General features: G+C 33.9%; 2 protein-coding genes across 4 annotated transcripts in view; one reads left to right on the plus strand and one right to left on the minus strand.

Moving 5' to 3' along the window:
* Window positions 1-24,985, minus strand: part of LOC135126960 (syntaxin-binding protein 5) — a 220,811-nt gene that overhangs the window by 102,927 nt on the left and 92,899 nt on the right. The gene's annotated exons all lie outside the window — the stretch shown is intronic.
* LOC135126767 (uncharacterized) lies at window positions 7,204-12,234 on the plus strand. Its single transcript, XM_064052896.1, has 5 exons — window positions 7,204-8,108; window positions 8,163-8,459; window positions 8,515-11,280; window positions 11,960-11,995; window positions 12,046-12,234. Exons 1-5 carry the CDS (start codon window positions 7,809-7,811, stop codon window positions 12,232-12,234), a joined length of 3,588 nt encoding a protein of 1,195 aa, XP_063908966.1. The 5' UTR covers window positions 7,204-7,808.

The raw sequence follows: 24,985 nt of genomic DNA on the forward strand, positions 1-24,985 counted from the left end.
TTGTATTTCTTGGATGTTCAAAAAGTTGTCGCTTTCTGTATAGTCTATAAATTGATGATGATGATGAACGACCGAACTTGTCGACACTCATGATTAAACTAAACAATAACATGAAGTTCTCGTAATTCTTCTTCGATGTTTCTAATTTCATTCAAATGACAATCACTTCCTGCTTTCTTTGCAGCATGTAGCAGGTTGAGACGTTGTACCAGCTCATTCACGTCATCCCAATAAACATATTCCACAGGATAGTTATGAGAAATCTTATAAGCACCACCCCCTTTTTTACTAGATGTGCTACTAGTAGTACTACGCGTCGAGATTCTAGTTCTCACGGGAGTGATTTTAGTAGACTTTTTAGGTGATTTTCTTTTTTTCGGACTGTTTGAGAAAAGCGGCTTTATAACGTCAAGGAATTTTAAACTTGTTCTTTTTTCTTTTCGAAGATTTGTTCCTGCTCGATAAACATTTGCACTTTCCAACATTTGCTTATAATTATGAAAATCATTCTCGGTTACTATGTTCTTGTCGATGTTTTCGGGTGTATTAAATAATAGCTGATACAATCCTTCAGTACCCGTGAACGATTTATCATTGAGTGTAAAATCACTATTTGAGTTAATATGCAACAACGAGTCACCAAAGTAAAAGGTATTGGTAGCTGGATTTATGACTGGTCCAAATAGAGTGTCGCCTTTCTGTAATAATGTTTGCATAACATATAATTGGGCCACGTCAGGAAACTGTTCAATAAAGTTGTTTAAAACCTCTTCCGTAAATTGTTCATTTTTAACTTGTTGGTTCGTTTTTTCTCCTTCATCATTGTCATCTTTATCGTCATCTTCGTTCGTCTCCTCGGGTTTTGCTTCAAATACCTCTTCGCTCATAGGTAAATGTCGTTGAAACAACAAGTCCTTGCGATTGCCTTCACGTCCATAACTTTTGCGACGTTGTCCGTTTGATTCGAATACTTCAGGAAATTCTGTTTCAGATTTAGCAGTAGTACTTCTTGTTGGTAGCACTTCTTTGAGTAGTGGTAACTGCTCTTGTATTTGTTGCAATTTATCTAAATGTTGGCGTTGTTGGTTTTGCTGCTCTTGATGTATTCGTCGTTGTTCGAGAAGTTGTTCGAAAGCCTGCTGTTGTTGTTGGAGCTGGTTCTTTTCTAATTTCATGGAAACTGTCTTTATAGGCTCCACTATAGGTTGAAATAGTTTATTTAGTGATTCATCATGCTCTTGTATTCCCAACTTCAAAGCCCTATGTTTTGTTCTAATGTCATCAGATATTGCAGTAAGGCGTCGCTTTAGTTTAACGTCGCTCATGATACCTATTCAAATTGAAACTGGATCGTTGAAATTAATGTTTCTCTCTTTATATCTTAATGAAACTGTCAAATCCTTTTCGATATCGTCCGCTTTTTAGATTGTTTTCTTTACTTATTACTAAAAATCCAAATTTGTCCTTCCAACATTCTTGACAAATTTTGAAAAATTTATCAAACGTCATGTCTGTACCCACGTGATCTCGATGAACATGTCGCAGATTCATTTCATCTTGTTGTAGTAATATTAAAAAATTTGCGTTGTCGCGTATCAAATGCTTGGGAATCCGAGTATAGGTCTGACAAAGATAGAAGCAATCTATATTTCTATGTCTACCCATACAAAAGTAGCATCTTATAATATTTTGCTTATCACATGCTACGTCATCAAAAACGAAAATCGAATTTGGTCTTGCATTAAAAGGATCCACAATCTTGGCGTCTTCATCGTATGGGAAATATCCTATTCCTTTGATTGATTTTAAAACCGTCTGCAGCAGCTGATACTTTTGTTGAAAAAGCGATTTCGAATAAACATACACATTTTCAAACTTCAATCCGTTTTTATCAAAAATCAAGGATAGCAGAATATTAGTTTTCCCAGAACCCGATGGTCCTGCTATAATTGCACGAACGGTATTAGGAAAGAGTTCCCCATGTCGTGATGGTTGTAGTTTTGTTTCAGAAATATCGTGATTCTTCACTGACAGGATCGTGTGCTGCTTAACGATCTTCATTGTTTATACTAACATAAATATATATACAGTGTTCGTTTTTATAAAGATTGTTCAGTTCAATGTTAGTCATCAAAGGTAAAGGACTTGTTAACAGTCTCATTAACAAATTACCTGTCGAATTACATTTACCTGGTTATCAATATTGCGGTCCGGGTACTAAGCTTGCGAAGAGGCTTGAACGCGGCGACCCTGGAATTAACGAGCTAGATAGAAGTTGTAAAGAGCACGATATCGCATATTCACGAACTAAAGATCTGAAAGAAAGACATAAAGCAGACGAAATTTTAGAAAACAAGGCTTGGGCACGTGTCAAAGCATCAGACGCTTCGTTAGGAGAAAAAGCAAGTGCTTGGTTCGTAACGAATGCAATGAAAGTTAAAAGAAAGTTAGGGATGAGTTTGCAACTACAAAGAAAGAATTCGAAGAAGAAGAAACCGCAGACGCAAACAACTCTTCAAAAAGCTGTGTTAAAAAAATTGAAGAAACAAATTAATGATGTTGATGATGTGTCGACCTTATTAAAAACAGCCCGTGTAGCGGTGAAAAAAGCTGGTGGTAAAAAACGCATTCGAATACCACGAATAATACCACTGCCTAAAATAGGTGGTATACTACCAATTTTACCTGCAATATTTGCTGGTTTATCGGCTATAGGTGCTATCTCAGGAGGGGCCGCAGGTATAGCTAAAGCGATTAACGATGCTAAAGCGGCGAAAAAAGCGTTGGAAGAATCTGAACGACATAACAAACAAATGGAAGCTATAGCTATAGGTAAACAGGGCGATGGTTTATACTTGATGAAACATCTCAAAGGTTATGGACTTTTTCTCAAAAAGTTTGGAAAAAATTTCCAATAAGGCTACCCAAAAGAGCACTCACGGACTTTGATCTACGGAAGTACGCAAAACTCTTAAACATTCCACATTTTCGAGACGTTTTCATGAGAGATGATCTGCCAAAAGATGGTCCTCGAAAACATGAATCTGGTATTGTAAATTTGGATTCAAAACATGGATGTGGAACTCATTGGGTAGCCTATAAGAAATCGAACAATATTATACGATACTTTGATAGTTTCGGTAATCTGAAACCGTGTTCAGAGCTAGTAAGTTATCTAAATAATTGTAGAATACTATATAATCAAGATAAATACCAAAATCTAGGATACAATTGTGGACATTTATGTTTGCAGTTCTTGATTCAATAAATTTGTAAGCAAAACTAGTTTTTATTTAGTCATGAGTCGAACCTTCACACTAAAAGGTCACGGTAGCTTCCTAGAAGCTGATTTATATCCACCTGTGGAATTAAATCCTAATTACGATTATTGTTTGGGATTAATAGGATTATTCACATATAATAGCATACCTAACGTCGAAACCGGAGTAAATGATAAACTTTATTATTATTATTCTTCATCGTCGTCAAACTCGAAAGAGAAAGAAGATGTGGATCTAAAGAAATTAATTATTCCGACAGGTAGCTATGAAATAAGCGATCTGGAACGTTACATCCAAGAACATATCAATGGATCGACTAAAACATCGAGAGATCAAATTTTTTCGTTGAAACCGAATAATAACACATTGAAAGCAGAACTACAAAGTATCTACAATATTGATTTTGGTAAAGAAGGGACACTAGGAAATTTATTGGGTTTCTCTAAAAAAGTATTAGTAGCGAATACAAAACACGAGTCTGATATGCCTGTAAATATTATTAAAGTAACGTCAATTCGAGTGGAATGTAACATTGTGACAGGTTCATTTTACGCTGGCCTACCTTGTCACACCCTCTATGAATTCTCTCCAACAGTAGATCCTGGATATGCCATAAATATCGAACCAATGCATCCTTTATATTTGCCATTAATTAACAAAAACGTCATTGATAAAATAACCATCAAACTGATCGATCAAAACTCAGATCCCGTCAACTTTCGTGGTGAAGAAGTAGTGGTCCGATTGGAATTAAAAACTATTAATGGGTCTTACATTTCGCAATAACACACGTAATATAAATAAGAAGTCATTTAGGATCGCATCTTTAGTTGACAGATATTCGCCAATGAAGACACTATCACCGTACAGCGTTTACATTCTACGTTCCTTGGGTTACAATGTCAGAAATTTTGGATATCTATCAATCCCCCTCAATAGACCAAAGCGTAGATAGAGAAGAGGAACGTACTTATTATCCTTACGTGCAATCGTTTAATAACAGTGATGAGATACAAATTGACATTCATCAACCTGATGCATTTATTTGCATGAGTGATTCGAAACTTCGCATTATTGGCGAACTAAAAGAAGAAGCAACTACTACAATACCTGTTGCTATAGAAAGTGAAAAAACAGAAACCCCTGTTGCGGGAGAATGTAAATTAACAAATAATGCAGGTCTTTACCTGTTTGAATCCATAATTTACTCTTTTAATGGCAAAGAAGTTGAAAAAATAAGAGATCCTGGTACTACAACAACCATTCATAATTATTGTGCTTATTCAGCAAATCAGTCTAAGAATCTTATACAAGCCGGTTGGAATCCAAATGCAACAGGCCATACAATACTTACCCAAGACGAAAAAACCAAGAAATTTGAAATATGGGTGCCATTTAGTTATATTTTTGGTATATTCTTTTACTATAGAAACGTTATGTTTGGACATCATTCTATACGACTTGTACGCAGTCGCAATGATGATAACGCGTATATGGTCACTGGAAGTGCAAAGAAAGCAACCATAAAAGTGCATAGCGTGTCGATACAAGCAAAGCACATTTATCCCAGCGACAAAGCGAAAATAACGCTATGGCCGAAAATTCAAACCGATAAACCTATAACTATAGGTTACAGAAAATGTGAACTTCATGAATTACCAAAGTTAAAAACAGGCACTGACAAAGAAATTTGGAGTATTAAAACAACGACAAATTTGGAAACGCCCAGATACATCGTCCTCGCATTCCAAACAAACATAAAAGACAATCATAAAAAAGATGTTGCGAAATTCAGCCATATTAACTTGAGAAAATATCAAGCATGGGTGGGTTCAAGTGTTTATCCTTATGCAGATCATAGTCTCGATTTTACATCTAATCAGTATCTATCAGCATATACGGCATATATGAATTTAGTGCAACAGTTGACTGGAAATTCTGCTGCCGATCCAATAATTGACTACTCTACTTTTGCCAACACACCTCTGTTTGTAATTGATTGTTCAAAACAACCTGAACCTCTGAAAGCGTCAGTGGTAGACATAAAGTTAGAATTTGAAAGTCATGAAAATTTTCCCGAATCGACCAAGGCTTATTGTTTAATTATACACGATAAGATAATTGAATATAGACCTAAAAGTGAAAAAGTGCAATTCTTAATATGAAAAAAAGTGTTAGTTTCTCTGAAGCACCTCCAACTATTCATTATATGTGTCATTGGTCATACGCTTACTCTCAAGCCAGAAGAGGTGATAAATGGATACAATGTGCTGCAGATAGAGATAGATTTCGTTTACGTATTCTGAGGACTGAACAAATTTTAAATCCTGTATTAAAAGTTGAACACAGATCGAAAAAATTTATCAGTCTTGGTTTGACAGTCTGAACAAGATGAAGTTTCTGGTAATAGATATGCAGGGATTTTGTATTCCTGAATTTATACCGAAGGAGATGACATTCACGGATGGTCGGTATGTAGCGCATTATTGGATTAAATCACTCAAGCCGTTTAAAGATCTTGATCCGAAAATTAAAAAACATATACGATGGTTCGAAAACAATCATCATCATCTGAGATACAACGACGGCATCGTAGATTCTAACGAGGTCCCGAATATTTTATACAAACATATTATACAGGATCAAGTAGACACGGTCTATGTAAAAGGACACATCAAACAACACTTTCTCCAATTCAACCTTGGACAATATAATGGAATTCGTCTAATAAATTTGGAAAACACACTGGACGTTCCACACCTTCTTCAGTGTATACCGTACAATTGTACGCACCACATAAACGGACAGAAAACAGCATGTGTATGTAGTTACGAAAATTGTAAGACTATATACAATTGGTTGATTGGAAAATTACCTTAAATAAAATTGTTTGTGGAACTTAATATTGAAGTTTTTTTTTTTGTTGACATGTGCAGAGTTTTTGTTATCTTAGAAAAAGTTAGTACTTACGGTCTATTATTTTATCAGCTTGATTCAAATGAACATTTGTGTTAGTTTACGTTCAGCCATGGACGAAGGTGCTTGCATTTCAAGCATGCACCGTGATAAAAGTGCTAGTGAATACACAACATGCGATTGTCCTACTTTTGCGAAAGCAAGAAATAACGTTAACAGCATCAATTTCGATTCCCGTACTATTTCGATAGATGATGACTTTCCGTTACTTGATCGAGACGACGAATTAAATCATGAGAAAAATTCGATATTTGAAGAAAAATATGAATTGACGAATCCCTTATTTCGCATTTCTACTGGCTTAAGTGTTGTGCTAGATTTTTTACATGTCGTAAAAATTCTGAACTGGCAAAATCGTTGTGTAACATTTACTACAGAAAACTGGAAGTGTTTTGTGCAGTTTTTGAATATTTTAATTAAAATACATTTTGAAACATCGAATTTGGACTGTGATGCTCCTAAGAAATTTCAGTTCGACGGTTTCGAATTGAACATTGCAACATCACATGATTTTTGCAGTGGACCAACAGTCATCGAATTGAGAAGAGGCGATACGGTTTTACATTTAGGACCAGCGCTTTGCCGTGAAATCATAGCATTAGACGAAACAATATGTTATAGATTAAAATTCTTAGAAGAGTTACAATTTTGTAATTTTTATAATAATATGATTCGTTACTTAAAATATGTCCCACCTGAAAAAATTTATTATGCTACGACTGCTAATTTACACTGCATGAAAGAACTGCTAGCACAGCGAAGTTTCAAGGTTTTTGCAGATCTCGCATCAACCGATTAATATTAAATTTAGATTTTTGTTAACATATATATAACAAATGTAATTTTCAAAATTACCAGCACGGAAAAGTTTCAAGTTTTTTTCTGATCTCGCATCGAACGATTAATAATAATTATTAAATGTATTATTTCAGCGTTTTTCCTGCAGACATGTACTATTCAAGAATTTGTAGGCTGAATGATAAAATAAATAAATGAATAAAAAATAAATAAAAGCGTCTTTGTTTTAATTCCCTACCACAATAATGAATAACAATAATAATAGAGCTATCTATTCATATTCGCGACTCACTTGCGTGCAGTACCTACGTGTGAAATCTTAACTCTCATATCAGCGAAAATATAAAATGGCTGCTAGTTTGAATGAATTGAACAAAATTGGGAAATGTGAAACTAAACCGAAATTAAATCCCGATGAGCTAAAGATTGGTGAGAAATACCCGATTTGTGATGTGAAAAAAGTTAAAGGAAAATTTGGTGATTGTGTCCTTGTGGAACTCGAAGAAGGTGTCATATTTTTACCAAAAAGGATGGCAGATAATATGTCCGATGACTTGATCGAATCTATCCATGAGGACGTTCTTTGTTTGGCTTTGGTATATCATGGCACCAAGGACACTGGAAAGAGCAACCCAGCGCATCTCTACGAAATCGTGCAGATATAAAACAGCTCGTAACAATATAATTATTATCAATTTATATTTAATCAGCATTATTAGTGTTAGTACTTAGTGGTGTTTTTTTTTTTTCACAATGGAATCAGCTACAACAGAAGTAATCGAGAAAATGATCGATTCTGTTACCAAAATGATGCAACTGTGTAACAACAACGTCCAGAAATTAGAAAAAGTGTTAAAATTGAATCGAAAAAATCTACGAATCGTGAATGGTGTATTGCGAAATTCTGACTGTGTTGGGGAGAAAAGAAGATTGGAAAATTATTTAGCACGTATCAAAGGATTAAATTTACATATCGAATCAAAAATCGAGAATGAAAAAATTGGATACGGTAATAGTAAAAAGAGAAGAAACAGTAAGGTTCGCTGGATAGAGGTAAGTTTTATTCATTCCCCTTAGTATCAAATAAGAAACATTAATTTTACTTAGGTAAAATCAGCTTTCGTCGGTCGCGTGAGAACAGGAGCAGTTGTTAATTTAGATGAGAATCTTGTTGATATTCGTCGATTTTTTCACGACGCCAGCCCGTTAATTTTTTCAAGAATCACAAATATTCTCAAAAAGATGACAGCGATTAAACTAAATTTCGAGATGTCTTGTGAATACATAATTCCATCGACAGGAGAAGTGTCCCTGAAGTATTTCAACACACCCAACACTATGATTTTATTATCGACCGACATTCAGAAATCTATTGACGATTTAGCTGGAATTATTCAAACCAAAGTAAGTTATTTAGATTTTTTTTTTCACTTAATAACAAGGTATGGTATTATTACAGATGGAAGAATTCGCAGAATCTAAATCTGGATGGAGTCTACGGAAAATATGTCAGCTAATGGTTGCGTTCAACAAGTACACTCCAATAAACGGCCGAATCTACATACCGTTGCCAACAGAATTGAAAAAGAAAGGAGGCATTATTAATATAATGAATACTGATCGTCTTTGTTTTGTATGGTCGGTACTTGCAAGTCTTTATCCCTGTAAAGATAGTAATTATGAACGTACTGATGCCTATCCGCAGAACTATCACGATATATTAAATTTACGTGGTGTACAAATGCCTGTTCAGTTATCAAGTATTCCTAAATTTGAAGCTCAAAATTCTAACATATCAATTAACGTGTTCACGGTCAATGACAAAACGCATGAAATTGAAGGCCCTATATATCATACAAAAAATGTAAAAAACCATCACATAAATTTATTATATTTAAAAAAGACTCGATCCAAACATGGCCATTATTGTCTTATTAGCGACTTAAGTAAAGTTTGTGGAAGAAATATTTCGGCTCATAAAGCGAAAATGTTCATTTGCGATAGATGTTTAAATCATTTCTCCCTTAAATCACATTACGAGTCGCATCAGCAGGATTGTAAATTATTTTCTCCAGTTAAGATTACTTTACCTGATGAATCTAGTGCTCATTTAGAATTTTCAAATTACAAAGCGCTTCTTAAAAAAGGTTTTGTTATTTATGCAGATTTTGAATGTTTGTTAATTAAAGGTAATGATCATCCGATGAAATATCGACATATACCTTACAGTGTAGCGTTCACGAGTGTCTGTTCTTTTGACAATAGTTTAAATACATTCTTTAGTTATATTGCCAGTTCACCAAATGATCAAACACCGGCTTCTTGGTTCATTGCAAAACTTCAGAAAGAAATTAACAAAATGACGCAAATTCTACGCACGCGAGATTTGCCAATGTTGCCCCTTTCGGACGAGGAAAAATTAAATTATAATTCGTCAATGGAATGTCCTATCTGCGGTCGCGTTTATTGCGAAACCAATCCAAAAGTCCACCATCATGATCATCTTACAGGGAAATATATAGCACCGTATTGTCAAAATTGTAATTTACAATGCAAAAAAGATTATAGTATACCCGTTTTTTTACATAATCTTAGTGGGTATGACGCTCATCTTTTTATTGAGGAATTGGCTCGTAGTAATTATGTCAATTTGGTACCATTAAATATGGAAAAATATATTGGATTTTCGACTTATTTCAATCAAACTCGAGTTACATTTTTAGATTCATACAGGTTTTTATCTTCGTCCTTAGATTCTCTTGTTAAAAATCTAACTCCCGATCAACTTTTAATTACAAAGTCATATTTTTCTGATGTAAAAAGTTTTCCATTGTTAACACGAAAACAAGTGTTTTGTTACGAGTACTTAGATTGTTGGGATAAATTATCGAAAACGAAACTGCCTGAAAAACATTATTTTTATAGTAGTCTGCACGATGAACACATATCAGACGAAGATTATGCTCACGCTAAACTAATATGGGATGAATTTTCTATTAAAAATTTAAGTGATTACGCCCTGTTTTATTTGAAACTCGACGTATTGCTTTTAGCTGACTGCTTTGAAAATTTTAGAAATCTGACTATGAAGTATTATGGACTCGATGCTGCCGGTTTTTTTACAGCACCTGGCTTATCATGGGCTGCTGCTTTGAAAATGACACAAATTAAACTCAGATTATTCACAGATATCGATATGACCCTTTTCATTGAAAAAGCTTTAAGAGGTGGTATATCACAATCTATATGTCGATATTCAAAAGCCAATAATAAGTATTGTTCGTCATATGATCCAAATTTGGATACTAAATATCTAATTTATTGGGACGTATGTAATCTTTACGGATGGGCACAGTGCCAGAGTTTACCATACGATCATTTTAGGTGGTTAGATAATTTCGAAATTGAAAGTCTAGATATAAATACATGCTATGCAAACACTGCTGATAAATGTTGTATTTTAGAAGTTGATTTGGAATATTCGCAGTCTCTTCATGATTTACATGAACAATTACCATTTTGTTGTGAACATCAGATGCCTCCTAATTCGCAAAATAATTCAGAGAAATTATTATGCACTTTATGCGACAAAACTAAATACGTAATTCATCTTGAGAACTTAAGACAAACAGTGCATTTCGGTCTGAAAGTGATAAAAATACATCGTGTTTTAGAATTCTCACAAAAACCTTGGTTAAAGCCATATATAATGTTCAATACTGATTTACGAATGCAAGCCAAATCTGCTTTTGAAAAAGACTTTTTTAAATTGATGATAAATGCCAATTATGGCAAAACACTGGAAAACGATCGAAAGAAACGTAAAATAAAACTAGCAAACAATTGGTTTACCCCTAGAAAATATATCTCTTTGCCAGAATTTAAGTGTTCGCAAATTATAAACGAAGATTTGGTTGTTGTTGAATTGAATAAAACAACTATAAATTTCGAGAAGCCGATTTACGTAGGATTTACAATTTTAGAATTATCAAAAACGTTAATGTACGATTTTCATTATAATTTTGTCAAAAAAGACCTATCAAATTGGTTCGCTTCCAAATTATTATATATGGATACCGACAGTTTCATTTACGAATTTACAACTTTACGTAAAGAAGATACAACCGATATTTATCATATAATTCGAGATTACGCATCTTTGTTATTTGACACTTCAGATTTGCCTGTCGATAATCAGTGGGGTATTCCACAAGTGAATAAAAAGGTACCAGGAAAATTTAAAGATGAACTATGTGGTAAAATAATGACCGAATTTGTATCGCTTAAATCAAAAGTGTACGGCTTCAAAATCGACGGAAAAGATAGTAGCGTTCGAAAACTTAAAGGTGTTGGTAAAACAGCCATAAAGCATATTACGTTTGATGACTTTTATAAATGTTTATTTAATGAAGTAAATCAGAATTGCACTTTTAATACAATCCAGTCGAAAAACCACCAAGTTTTTACCGTAAAAATTCATAAAAAAGCACTCGATTCATCGGACAATAAACGATATATATTACCCAATAATGTAGTTGAAACTTTGCCTTGGGGTCATTATAAAATTGTCAACGAATGAAAAATATATAACTTTTTTTTTCATAAGAAGCTGATTCTGTATGTGTTGAAATATTTTCTTTTTTGTTATGATTTATAATACATATACCTGTAACCTATATTATCAATAAATAATCAACAAATTATGGAGGTTTTTTTTCTCTGATTTGTATGTTATAAATGGTGCATGCGAAATTTAGAAACACCACATACACTTCCTGTACACGGCCACACGCTTTGTGTTAAGAAAATTTGGGGACGCTCATTTGAAATATTTTGGTTCATTAATAAATTATGACCGTATTTAATGAGTCATTCCCTTGATTTTTCTAACACAGTGGTTGCAGGAAAAGGCCGACTCGGCGGCCCCTCCTCCACTCGAGGTCATACAAACACACACGCATAAATACGATTGACAATACGCTCCATTCAGGGTCCCTGCGATAGTCGAGATGCCGAGGTGACGGTTAGCACGAGATCGGACGACGTTCGATTCCCGCATAAAGACGAGGAAAAAAAACTTTTTTTCATAAATTTAAAAATTGAGCGCCGCGCGATACAGCGGTGGCGCCATCTTCCATCCTGCGCGCGCACCACACACACCTCTCCATTACAACAATAAGCGAGAGCGAGACGACAAACAGGGATCCAAAAACGCCACGTGTTAGACAAGGAGAGCGATACCGTTTCAGTAGACCGGAAGTCCATAAGATTTACACGGAGCTTGTGTGACGTCAGCCCCATTTATTAACTACTCAGTACCTGTACATTTCTTACTATTGAAATTGAATTGCAGTGACAATCTAGAAATCTTTAATAATTTAAAGAACAAATGTATTAATTTTCGTCTTCTTCACCGTCATCTTCTGGACGTTCGCGAATTTCTGTTTCATCGTTATCATCTTCGGTGCCCTGAATCGTTATTTCCAGACCTTCCAGTTATAATCATGATAGAAAAATAAGTATTTAAAACCTTACACATTTTAAAGATATAAATAAATTGATATATACAATAAATATTTCATTAAATGCGTTTATAATTACACAAAGTAGGTAAGTATTATTCAATGAATATGTTGAAAATATGTAAAATGTTTAAATACAATGTATTAATTGATAAATAATACAAATTTTTCAAAATTCAAGGTAGTATTCATAGATATTCACGGTTGATTGCATTACAGTGCGTATGGATGAGCGCTGCGCGCTCACTGCTCTCTATCTCAAAAACGATTGAGCGCATGAAAAAATATTTCAAATAAAATTTGTCCCAAATTTTGTGCTCTACAATTATGATAATAGATGTTAACATCACTGGAGCAATAGAAACCGAGATAATCGCAAAAAACGATTTTTCTTCATCTTTGACCCTGAGTAACTTACGACGCAGACACGAGATTTTATGAGACTTTTGACACAACTTTTAAAACGCCAAAATTAAGGTATATACAAAAATTCAGCTTATTATCTCTCATTCCGAGACTGATCCCTTTTTTATCCTAAAATGACTGGACTAATAATGGAGTGTTAAAATCACCCAAAAGAATAACATGATCTTTGTTGAATTCACTCACAGTTGGACTGAAGAATAAATCATAGCCACATCATGAGATCCATGATGGAATATACAGGTCGCAAAATTTTATTCAGCGTCTTTTTTACTGCCAAGAAGTAAATGGAGAACATTTTGAGCATCTTTTGTAAAAAACAAGTTTAATTTTACTTTCGGTTGTTATTGGTTAATTTATTTCTTGTTCAATTTCCCTCGACCATTCGGACCTCGGGAAATAATTCAGCTCGGACCAAAAAAGTGGTATACAGGTGATTTCGAAATATGTGCAAAAAAAATGGGAAAAGCTCACAATAAGATTATGGCTCTGTGTAAATTTCACGTTCCTAAGTGGCAGCAATGTCTGGAAAAAATTATTTGAAATTTAGATAAATTGTTATACGTGCTACTGGTAGTGTTTCGTGACCTGCATAATTACTACAATGAATGGTACAGAGCGACTTGGGCTAAGAATCACAAAAAAGGTGCACTGATAAGGAAGGTGCAAAAAGACGATACGGGCAGTCATGTAGCAGTTTACTACTAGCGTTTGGTGTAGTTGGTTGTGTTTGACAATGGTAAATTTACCAATTTTGAGTGTGTTGATATTTATGGCCGCGAATTGTGGATCGAACGCTTTCCAAATCGCGCAATCCGTGTGTGCGAACATTTGCGTCAGTGGTGCAGCATCTCCAAGTTCATGGTACCTTCGAGCTTCAAACTCACGACAATAGGACCGAAAGAATACTGCATGCTGAAGAACAAATTTTGGAACGGGTCGAAGAAGAGCCCCACATCATCACTCGCCGACTTGCAGCTGAAGTTGGAGTTTCACAGTTTGTAGTGCATCGTACATTAAAAGAACAAGGCCAGATCCATACCATATTCAAAAAGTGCATGGTTTCGAGCCCGCTAATTGTCCACGTTGTGTAATTTAGTCCAAATGGTTGTTACCGCAGTGTTGTGAACGCCAACACTTTCAATATTTCTTATAAAGAGGTAGTATTCTAAGTTGCTCTTATTTTTGTTCTAATAAACAATGTGGAATCGTGACAGAACCAAACATCCGTCATAATAAAAAGTCGATCATCATGAAGCATTACAAAAAATCGGTCAGAACCACCATTTTTTTCTACAACGAATAATCTTTCACACTGACCGTTAATGACGAATGAATGCATGAATGAACGAATGATAACCACCAAAAAGTCGATTTTATTTTTAACTGAAACTGAAAGTGTTTACATCGTTTTTATTCGTACGTTTTTCCACCTAATGTTTACAAGGTGGATCAGTGACTTCGTATAGAGGGTGGTTCATGGGGGTTTTGCCCCATTCGATTTTTAATTTGTTTTTTCTATTTCGACACTATTAAGGTAAGGGATGCCATGGTTAAAATTATTGCATATATTTCGCAGTCACCCTGTATAATTACTACCATTTTTAAATGTGTTTCACCGTTCTTAATTCGATTCTCTAACTGTTGTTTAACTTATTTATACAGCGTTATTTATTTACTATTATTATTATTAGTTTTCATACAGTCATAAACTCGTTCTCTTTCCACTAAGTAGAGAACGAGAAATGTTACACAAAATATGGCGAGCACGAAAAATGGAATCACAATAATGACGAGATTCCTTACTGTACACTCCATCTCTGAGCGCATAATGTTGTAAGCATGAATTATTTAACGTGAAGTACGACCAAATGAAACTGAGATGTTCTAAGCGGTCTTTAACTTCTTTACATTGCGGATACAGTGAGTAACATGATTTTCGTCATTCAATATAACTTTCATGGACGCATTCATTAAGTTTTCCTATTCTGACACATTTTACAATCACATCATCCTTATTAGGCAATACAGTTGACAGTACATCTTTAGTAGCATTCTTACCTGTACAAGAAGGGTCATTGCTTCCAAGCAGCGTTATGCTACAATACTATATAAAATTAAATTCTTTTTTCTAATATCACGACCTTTAATTTAGTCTTATTTTGGCAACTATTAGCCCCGCCCACCCACCCTCTATTTTCTTAGAATATGTATGTCATTTGTCAAAATCACTCTTATCTTAGCAAGTACTACCCCCTCTTTTCATTCTAACGACTAATTTTATTTATGTTCAGTATAAGATCATTCATTTCATTCAGATCGGATGAAATGAATTTCTGGAAAGGAGGCAGGGTGGGTGGGTGGGGCTAAATATGTTCTTGTGTCGAGTGGGAGTGGAAACTAATAGACTTTAGGATGTGAAAAAAGTAAAAAAAAAACGACAATCGTATTTTATTTTGTTATACCTACTATTTGTTATAAAATTTATTTCTTATTCAAATAAATAAATTTTAAACATATCTGTGAATATATAGAAACCACAAAATACATTTTTAAAACAATTGTATTTTGTGAAACAAAAATTAATAATTCCTGTTTAGATACAAAAATTTTATGCCGAGCTATTTTGACGGAACTGTAAAAATCGTTATATTTCAGTTGGCGATTTTGGAAGAACGGTAGGAATTTTTTAGAAACAAAGCCGAAAATGACTTCTGGATATCGAAATCTAGACGAAAATGTATTCAACTAGTTTTCGAAAATAGTTGAAAAATGGTCGAAAATGTCCAAAGTGCCAAAATCCGTCTTTATCGTATCAAATACTAGCCCCGCCCATCCACCCTCTATTTTCTCAGAGTTTGCACTTGCCAAAATCAGTCTTATCTTAGCAAATACGAACCCCGTCCACTCGCCCTTTATTTTCTTAGAAAGTACGTTCTTTGCCAAAATCAGTTCATCTTCGCAAGTACTACTATCATCAAATTGTTGGTGGGGTAGATTACGCCAATAAAAATAATCGACACAGACGACAGACAGACCACTTTTTTCGTACTCTATGGGTCATGAAACATCGAGAAAATACAAAAATAGCCAGTCGTCGGCTGGATCCTATTACAATATGTACTTTTTTTGCTTACGCTTGGAGTAAAAACAGTTTTCAATAGACCAATATTACCAAACCAAATTACATCAATCAAAAGAATAATAATATAAAATAACAGTATAATAATAGAATAAGGTTAGTACAATTTAAAAATCACAAATTAGAAAAAAGTCAGAGACCAAAGTCGTACAGCATTTTATGACTTGAATTTCGGCAGTTAATTCTTCTCGGAGTTTGACTATAGAGTTGGAGAAGTCAGCTTGTAAAGATTCAACTAAAGATTTGATATCCTTATATTGAGGTATACCGGGTGTTTGGAAAATGGCACATTAACTCTCCGCTACGCTCTTAACACATTTTGGTGGAGTTACAATGATTTCAAACAACTAAACAACACATTCGTTATCACAATAACTATGTTTAATTACCATTTCAGTTAGAATATACAAAGATATGGTATGTGTTGTTTTCTGACCTGACCTGTTTTTGAGTTAATTTTTGTTCTTTTTTCTTGAAAAATTTAAAACAATCTTGAGGTTCTAGGCATTCCTGTTTGGAAAGAATTTGAAGGGACTTTAAAACTTCTAGTGTCTTTCCTTATAATAATTTAATTAGATTTATTACAGGATACGTCATTTTCCAAAATCGGTCTTATTTTAGCAGCTATTAGCCCCGCCCACCCACCCTTTCTTGCCTTAAAAGATATTTCATTTGCCAAAATAAGTCTTATCTTAGCATGTACTAACCCAGTCCACCCGCCCTCTCTTTTCTTAGAGGGTTTCTCATTTGCCAAAATCAGTCTTATCTTGACAGCTATTAGCCCTGCCCACCCACCCTCCCTCTCTTTTCTTAAAGGGTATGCCATTTGCCAAAATCCGTTTTATCTTAGCAAGTACTGATGAGATGTCTAACTTTTACAAAAAATGATCAAAATTTCGAAACATTACGAGCTTAGTTATATGTACAAGCCAGGAATTTTGAATATCTTCTCTAGTGTTTAGTTGGTTATGCTTTAATGTTTTTGTTTATAATTTATAAATGTTTGATTAAATGCTTTTTTGGTTTATTTATTAATGAAAAATAACAACTTCTTTTATTAACAACTAGCTGACCCCGTGAACTTCGTTTCACCTACAATTTAATTTTGAATCTGCAAAATCGAAGCTTCTTAACTGAAGATGACAAATTATAAAATTTGATACTGAAATAATCTGCTATTCGCGATTTATTTATCCTGAAAAATTCTGACTTAAGCTGATTTGATTTCATCCATATGAATGGGGGCTTTATATTCTAATTTTTATGAATGAGTGATTAACAAGCATTGTAAAATATATAAACTGGATACCATAACAACGCGGATTTTAATAAAAGCACTTTTATGAGGAAGACGAGCAATTGTTATAATTTTTGCATTAAACTGGACTAGTGCTATAATTTAACTAACATACCTTTACTCCAAAAACTTAGCAAAAATAAACTATGATAATTTCGATTTTCTTAACAAAAAAACACTTTTTCTGTGTATGTAATGTAACTCTAGTTCTGAAGGCTAAAAAAATATGACCCGGCAAAAAATTAATTCTAATTTAACGCATGATTGATGGCTCTGCGGAAACACACCCCGTTTTGCACATTCAGGTCGAGGATGGGAGAAACCGGCGATAGCCGCGTGTGTCTTATGATAGCTAGTGATAACACTATCAGTACGACACACGCTGGGCTGCCGCAGGCATCGTTCATCTTCATCTTTCGGTCTGGTGGCCGTTACGGTTTCATCTGTTCACCTTTCAGTTCTCATGAAACCAATATGAAATTCTTCATAAGTTCGGACTGTCGTCGATAAATTACTTCCAGAAGCCGGATTGCCAGCCGAGGAACGCGGATTTAGTTGCAGAAAATGGCACAATGGAACTATGCGAATGCGTTACATTAATCACTTTCCGTGAGTGATGGTTTTCATAAATTTCGATAATCTAATCAGTAATCGCAGCTAGTAATCCGGAATTTTTATATCCGTCCTCGTTTAATTAAAACGCGCCCGAGCAAATCATTGTGATGTATGTCTGGTAAATAATTCTGCTGAATACCATTGAAAGATATAAATGATTCTACTCAGTAATGTATGTTTAGCTGCCTGCTAGATGATGGCCATTACGAATTGATGAATTCGCGTGAATGATCCACCGGTTGATTTGATGTTATCAAATGGACGTAAGTGAATATGAATTAATATTTATTACGTCAAAATTACAGCGTCTAAATTTAACGACCTCGATTTAATGAAAAAATGTGTACGCAGTTTTCTAACTGTTCGGTTGATTAAAGCGAAATAATGGAAGTTATTCGAGAAAATAAGGCAATTAAAATGTAAGGTTGCCAGATATTATTCAATTAAGGTGAAAAATAAGCGTTCATATTTCCAAACGGGAAAAGTTTAGCACTCAAAATTTAATTACAAAAGAAGTCTGTGGATGAAATAGGAAAAATGACACAAGTGGAAAGAGGAAATTTAACAACTTGGCTAATTAGCTCGTGCTGATAAATTACGTCATCAGTCAAGATTAAACTGTAACAATTAAAGTAATAGGCTATAATACCTGGACGAAAAAAGTATGATTCGTATTCAAGATTTGCTTCTTTCTTGGTTTTTTATATCTGACACTGTCCAATTTTTATACAAAATTGTGTATCTCATTTTTCTAAAGTTCTGAGAGCACAATATTAATATTATTATCCGTACGATACTGATGACGTTATTATAAAATTTTATTAAGCAAACTACTTGAAACTTGCAGCACAATGGCTCTTTTCATCTAAGGGTATGTTATCTTAAAAACAAGTTTACAGAAACAAATTTCTATTTTTATTTTCCGTAAGACCTAATTAACATTGATTTAATTGTTCTGAACATTAACATTTTATGTACTCGTCTCTTCTATAATATCGGTGAAGTCATTTCAAAAGACCACATAAAATGCAAAATATCCATTTGCTCTTTGTTGATAACATCATGTATCAACACGATCAGCGACTTTAACGAATCTATCTGTCAGTGGCAGTTAAATTTATATTTGATACTGTTTTTCATCGTTTTTAACAAACGTCTTTGACTTGGGTTTCGCACGCTTCGCGAACTTGTTTACCCAATTTTGGTGTTTGACAGAGAAATTGATGCCGAAATACAGGCGAAACTAGAATTTATTGTACTTATTTCGTTTTATGGATCCACTGATTCCCTGAATTCATTTGGATCAACCTATTACTGATTATATGATGAAGACCATCATGATAAGGTATATTCAGGTTATGGAAATAATAAACGTAGTGGGATAAGAAAACATCGTAAGAGTTATTTTGCAGCTTGTCCGACAATGAGAGGTTTCATAAATATGTGACGTCAATATTTAGTACATGACTGCTAGCAAGTGCATAAGAGATTAATAAGTGACGGATGTTCAGTTAAAAAAGTCATCAAGTTGGCTTTGATTTTTGTAAACATCGTGACGTATGTCTGCAATCAACCTCGAATTTAATCGATGACAACTTACAACGCGGAAATATCAATAACATAGAGCATTATGAATTAATAAAACACATACGTTTTTTTCTACATTTTCTTCTATCTAAAAAGTAACGCCAACTTGATGACTTTTTTAATTGAGCACCCGATATTTAATCTTTCTGGGATAACCCGTATTTTGCAGTTTATATTATTGTGTACTAATAGTTACGTTTATTGTTATATGTATGTATATTGTGAGGATAGTGAAGTTAGTGATTTGGAACTGTCGGTCACGCCTTCCCCTCGGTCGTTTAAATAACCGTCGAATATGTAATGTACAATTTTTTTATAATTATAAATGATGAATAAAAAAGAGTCAACATCTAGTGACATAATTCACTTGTCCACTTCAAAAGGTTTAGAAAATGATTACAAAATTTAAATAAGTAATACTGTGTCAGAGGGTAATGAAATTGAAATTATATTAGATTATCCTATAAAAGATAAGGTTAAGCTAAAAATTTAACATTCAAGCTTAATTTTGTCACTTCGTAATGAATATATTCATTTAAACAACAACTTTGAATAAAAATAAAATTTGGGGTGATTTATTGAAACAATCTATAAAGATGGAAATGTGTTTACAATTTTTATTGAATTATAAGACATCTTTAACTTTGGACCGAATCTGTGAGGGTATGTTGAAATCGTTTAGTTTCTTTATAAATATGTATAATGTTTTTTCCAAACATTTATTTGTATGAAGTTCAACGAGTATAAGTACTGGGTGTACATTGTGATTGTAGATCAAGTGGGCTTTGGATTGTGATGACATTTTGCCGCTTTACTCGAATTTGGTATGCGCTAATTCTCATTCTACTAATTTTTCTTTTATATTTATCATTATTATTATATGTGAACATGGTTTAGTACTTCGGTAGTCCTGGAAAACTACTGAGACTGCCTTTTGTGGATCAAGTTAATTTTATCGATGTGGATAAGATTATTTGGATAAGATTCGTATTCTTCGCGAATCTATTTAAAGTTATAAAGATGGCCTCTGTTCTTTAAAAACATATACCGGGTCTCTGGAAAATGGCTGATTAACTCTTCGGTACGTTATGTATACGGAGGTTTCGGCGTTCCAAAAAATAATAAAAAAATCTTTATAATAAGAATAATAATAATCTGTTTATTTTCCAACAGGTGATATTAACCATATTACACGAAATAACTTAAACTTATACAAATGTAGGTATAACTTAATAATACGATTAATTTAAATAGGATAAAATAATACAAATAAAAAGAAACTAAACATTAAGAAATTCTGTGAAGAAATGAAAAAGAAGATCAGTTATACTTCTATAAATGAAATAACAGGCTTTGAAACTGCAGCTATGGAGTTAAAGTAAATATCGCACATACAATTTGAGTTGTTAGCTAGATCGAACATTAGTGCCACTGGTGACCGAACTAAAACATTAGTTCTTTTAGAGATACAATAAAACATGTTCGAATTTCTTGAGTTTAAACGAGAAACCAAAAAGTTTAGTTTATGCAGAAGATACGAGCAATCCATGCGAAAGTGAACTATGTTATACAAGAAACGAAGATAATACTGATTTTGGCTAATGAGATTCCTCTAAGAAAATAGAGGGTGGGTGGGCGGAGTTAGGACCTGCTAATCTAAGGTCGATTTTGGCTAATTTGATACCTTGTAAGAAACAAGAAAGCGGGTGGGCGGGGCTAGTAGCTGCTAAAATCAGTCTTATCTTAGCAGGTATTAGCCCCGCCCACCCGCCCTCTTGTTTCTTAGAAGGTATGTCATGTGCCAAAATCAGTCTTATCTTGACAACTACTAGCCCCGGCCACCCACCCTCTCTTTTCTTAGAGGGTATGTCACTTGCCAAAATTAGTTTTATCTTAGCAGCTACTAGCTAGGATAAGACTGATTTTGGCAAATGACATACCCTTTAAGAAAAGAGAGAGTGGTTGGGAGGGGTTAGTACCTGCTGGGATAAGACTGATTTTGGCTAATTACATCTCTCTAAGAAAATAGAGGCCGGGTGGACATGGTTAGTACCTGCTAATTCAAGATCGATTTTGGCAAATGACATACCCTCTAAGAAAAGAGAGGGTGGGTGGGCGGGATGTACCTGCTAAAATAAGACCGATTTTGGTAAATGACATACCCTTTAAGAAAAGAGAGGGTGGGCGGGGCTAGTTCCTGCTAAGATAAGAGTGATTTTGGCAAATGAGATACCCTTTAAAAAATAAAGAGCGGGTGGGCGGGGCTAGTACCTGTTAAGATAAAACTGATTTTAGCAAATGAGATACCCTTTAAGAAAAGAAAGGGCGGGTGGGTGGGGCTAGTACCTGTTCAGACTGATTTTGGCAAGTGACATATTCTCTAAGAAAATAGAGGGCGGGCGGCTGGGGGTAGTACCTATTAAGATAAGACTGATTTTGACAAATGACGTATCCTCTAAGAAATTTAATTGAATTATTATACGAAAAGGCACTAGAGGCTGCAAAGCACTTTCAAAAGTACCTCAAGATTATTTTAAATTTTCCAAAAGAAAAAACGGGGTCCCAAAATTGACTCGAAAATAGGTCAGGTCAGTATTTTCCAAAAACAGAACACCAAAGTCCCCCAAAATTGTTCTAAATACTTTGCAAAAAAAACTGCATGGGCTCCCAAAATAATGCACCATGGGTACCCGAGAGTCTCCCGAATTAAAAAAACAAACACTGCGGTATTGAAGACTTTTTCAAATTCATAAAAAATAAAACAATTCAAAGCTCAAAAGATGTTTTCAAGTTCATTCAGCGACAAAACACCAAATTCCTTCAAATTTATCCGAAAATAAAACACCAGGGAACCTATAAATAACTGCATTTTAAACGTAGGGTTAAAACTTTGATAATTCTTAATACGTCAAACATTTTTAACTGTTTACTCGATTTTTGCGGATTTGTACCTTTGCTTTATATGAGACAAACATTGTTGTCAAATGGAATTTTATCAAATTATTCCAAAAACAACACAACCATATTTATCTTTGTACATTCTAACTGAAATGGTAATTAAACATGGTCATGGGCCAGAGAAATATTAACTGAAAGTTTTATTACTAGTTATTGTACACGTTTAGTTGTTAAACGTAGCAAAAGAATCAATTTTAAAATCATTATAACTCCACCAAATTGTGAAAAGGATTTTTTGACCACAGCGGAGAGTTTATCCGCCATTTTCCAGACACCCGATATATTGTTAATTTAATAAATGGATGTCGGCAACCAGAGATTCAGATTGTAATAGTAACGTTCATTGTTTTTTACAGCGGCAAATTTTGATCACGAGGCTTTATAGACACACTATGTAAATCAAAGACTTTCGAAAGGTTGGAAACCATTATGTTAAAATATCATTCACAGTTGACTTTTGTGACATTTGAAAATACGTTTAAACATCAATTTGTCCTAAGTAAGTAGCATAAAAAGTAATCTAGTTTTTGATATTTAAAAAATCGGCCCATTTTCTTTAAACGTATAAGCCCATCTCATAACCAAATGTTAAGGCTATATAAAAATATCAATTTGTCATATAAGTTGATATTTATTTTGATATGTAATTTACCACAATAATTTTAAGATAGTCTACATACATTGCAATGAAAACTTATAAAGAACTTCAGTCTATAGAGTAAATTAAAAAAAGAAGCAGACCAATTACCGATCCCTGGGATACATCATTAATCAAATATCTGAACTGTAAAACTCAAAGAGTTTCTGGTTTTGACTTTATATGAACGGTGAATACGGAAAGCATCGATCCAACAAAGCAGTTTATTACGTATTTCGAAATGTTGCAACTTAAATAGTAAATGTTATCTAGGTACCCGGTCGACGCCCTTCGAGAAATCAAAATATGTCACATCAACCCATTCGCACGAAACAAGACCCTGCGTCAACTCGTTAAGACAGGATAACAAATTGGTGCCTTATAGATTTTCCCGACAAGAAACCATGTTCATTTGATATAACACGTGTATCCATTTCGTATTTCCTGTGCTTGCGAAATTATTAATGATTAAAATTTCTAAAATGATATTTTATGTTAAATTTATTGAAGAGCAAAGCAGAAAGAGACAATTTCAGAAATTATAACAAGGTGAATCGAGTTATAGTGATGAAACAATTATATCAAATACAAAGAGAAAATAAACCACTTTCTCATTCCTTGTTGCTCTTCTACCTTACAAAGTTAGAGCAACGTTTTGTGATGTTAACATTTCCATTCATGCTAATACAAGACCTACATTATGTTAAATTCTAATATACTTACAAAGGACATACTTTTTACGCTGCGTCTATTAAAAGATATTTTATTACGCAGAATTAAAATTCTGTTATTAAACTACAAGTAACCCAATCAAAATACAATCTCCATAAGATGAAATACTGCTATTGAGTGGGTTAATGCAGGTATTAAAAAGATTATTTCGTTTACGTCATAAAGTAGAATTAAATTCGGTTCATTTATGAAGTTGGCACGTTTGCCAACAGTGCTTTCGTTAAATGAACGTTTAATATCCTGGGGAAGAATTTTTGCTCGATAACAGAAATCCTTTGTGTAAATAACATAATAACCGCCGCAATTTCATAAGTTTGCCGAATTTGTCGTCTATTCAGCATCATAAACTTTACATTTCCACGATTAGATTTACCTCAATTAATAGTCGTCAAGTGCAATTTCCAAACTTAAAAACTGCCAACTTAAGTCTTTTGTAACCTTTATTGAACTGATCGAAAATCCATGACGATAAAAGCAATTCTGTGTCGTAGACTTATACAATATTTCTGAAATTTAACACTCCGTAACGAAATCAAATGGAATTGAAGCGTCCAATACACAGTTTCATTTTATTCTTTGCGCTTCAGGGTCCGTCCACGAAAGTTGGGATGATATTTTCGCCCAACTCGAGCGTGATGGAGTGAAAATGCATGTATAAGAATATAAAAAGTTGCAAAACAGTCTCCAAAGCAAATGACGCAATTTGCATATGCGCACCACTTTCATACATACATCACATATGTTGAGCATAATAAATGAGCATCTCGTAAAATATAGAATTAATTACAGTGCAAAGGGGAAGAGAAGGTACATGTGCACAACATATGAAACATCCTTTGTATTAATTTTGTGTTGACTTTGATCAATGCAATGAGTAATTTTTAGTGACAAATGTCATTACTAAATACAATAAATAGTAATGGTTCACAATGTGATCCTTGCAGTTCACCTGAATTGACTGATATATTTTGTACGAAATGATACCCACAGTTGTGACTAATCTCTTATGATAAAAAT

The sequence above is a fragment of the Zophobas morio genome, unplaced genomic scaffold (genome assembly GCF_036711695.1).
Source record: "Zophobas morio isolate AGI-343-1 ecotype UQ-CSIRO unplaced genomic scaffold, CSIRO_AGI_Zmor_V1 ptg000011l, whole genome shotgun sequence".
Classification (NCBI taxonomy): Eukaryota; Metazoa; Arthropoda; class Insecta; order Coleoptera; family Tenebrionidae; genus Zophobas; species Zophobas morio.

What these genes read in the sequence shown, in the direction of transcription:
- LOC135126767 (XM_064052896.1), top strand. Translation starts at nt 7,809, where the DNA reads ATGGAATCAGCTACAACAGAAGTAATCGAGAAAATGATCGATTCTGTT. An exon ending in GTAAGGTTCGCTGGATAGAG is followed by an intron (nt 8,109 to 8,162) that starts GTAAGTTTTATT and finishes AATTTTACTTAG; the next exon opens with GTAAAATCAGCTTTCGTCGG. An exon ending in TTCCACAAGTGAATAAAAAG is followed by an intron (nt 11,281 to 11,959) that starts GTACCAGGAAAA and finishes CAGTGGTTGCAG; the next exon opens with GAAAAGGCCGACTCGGCGGC.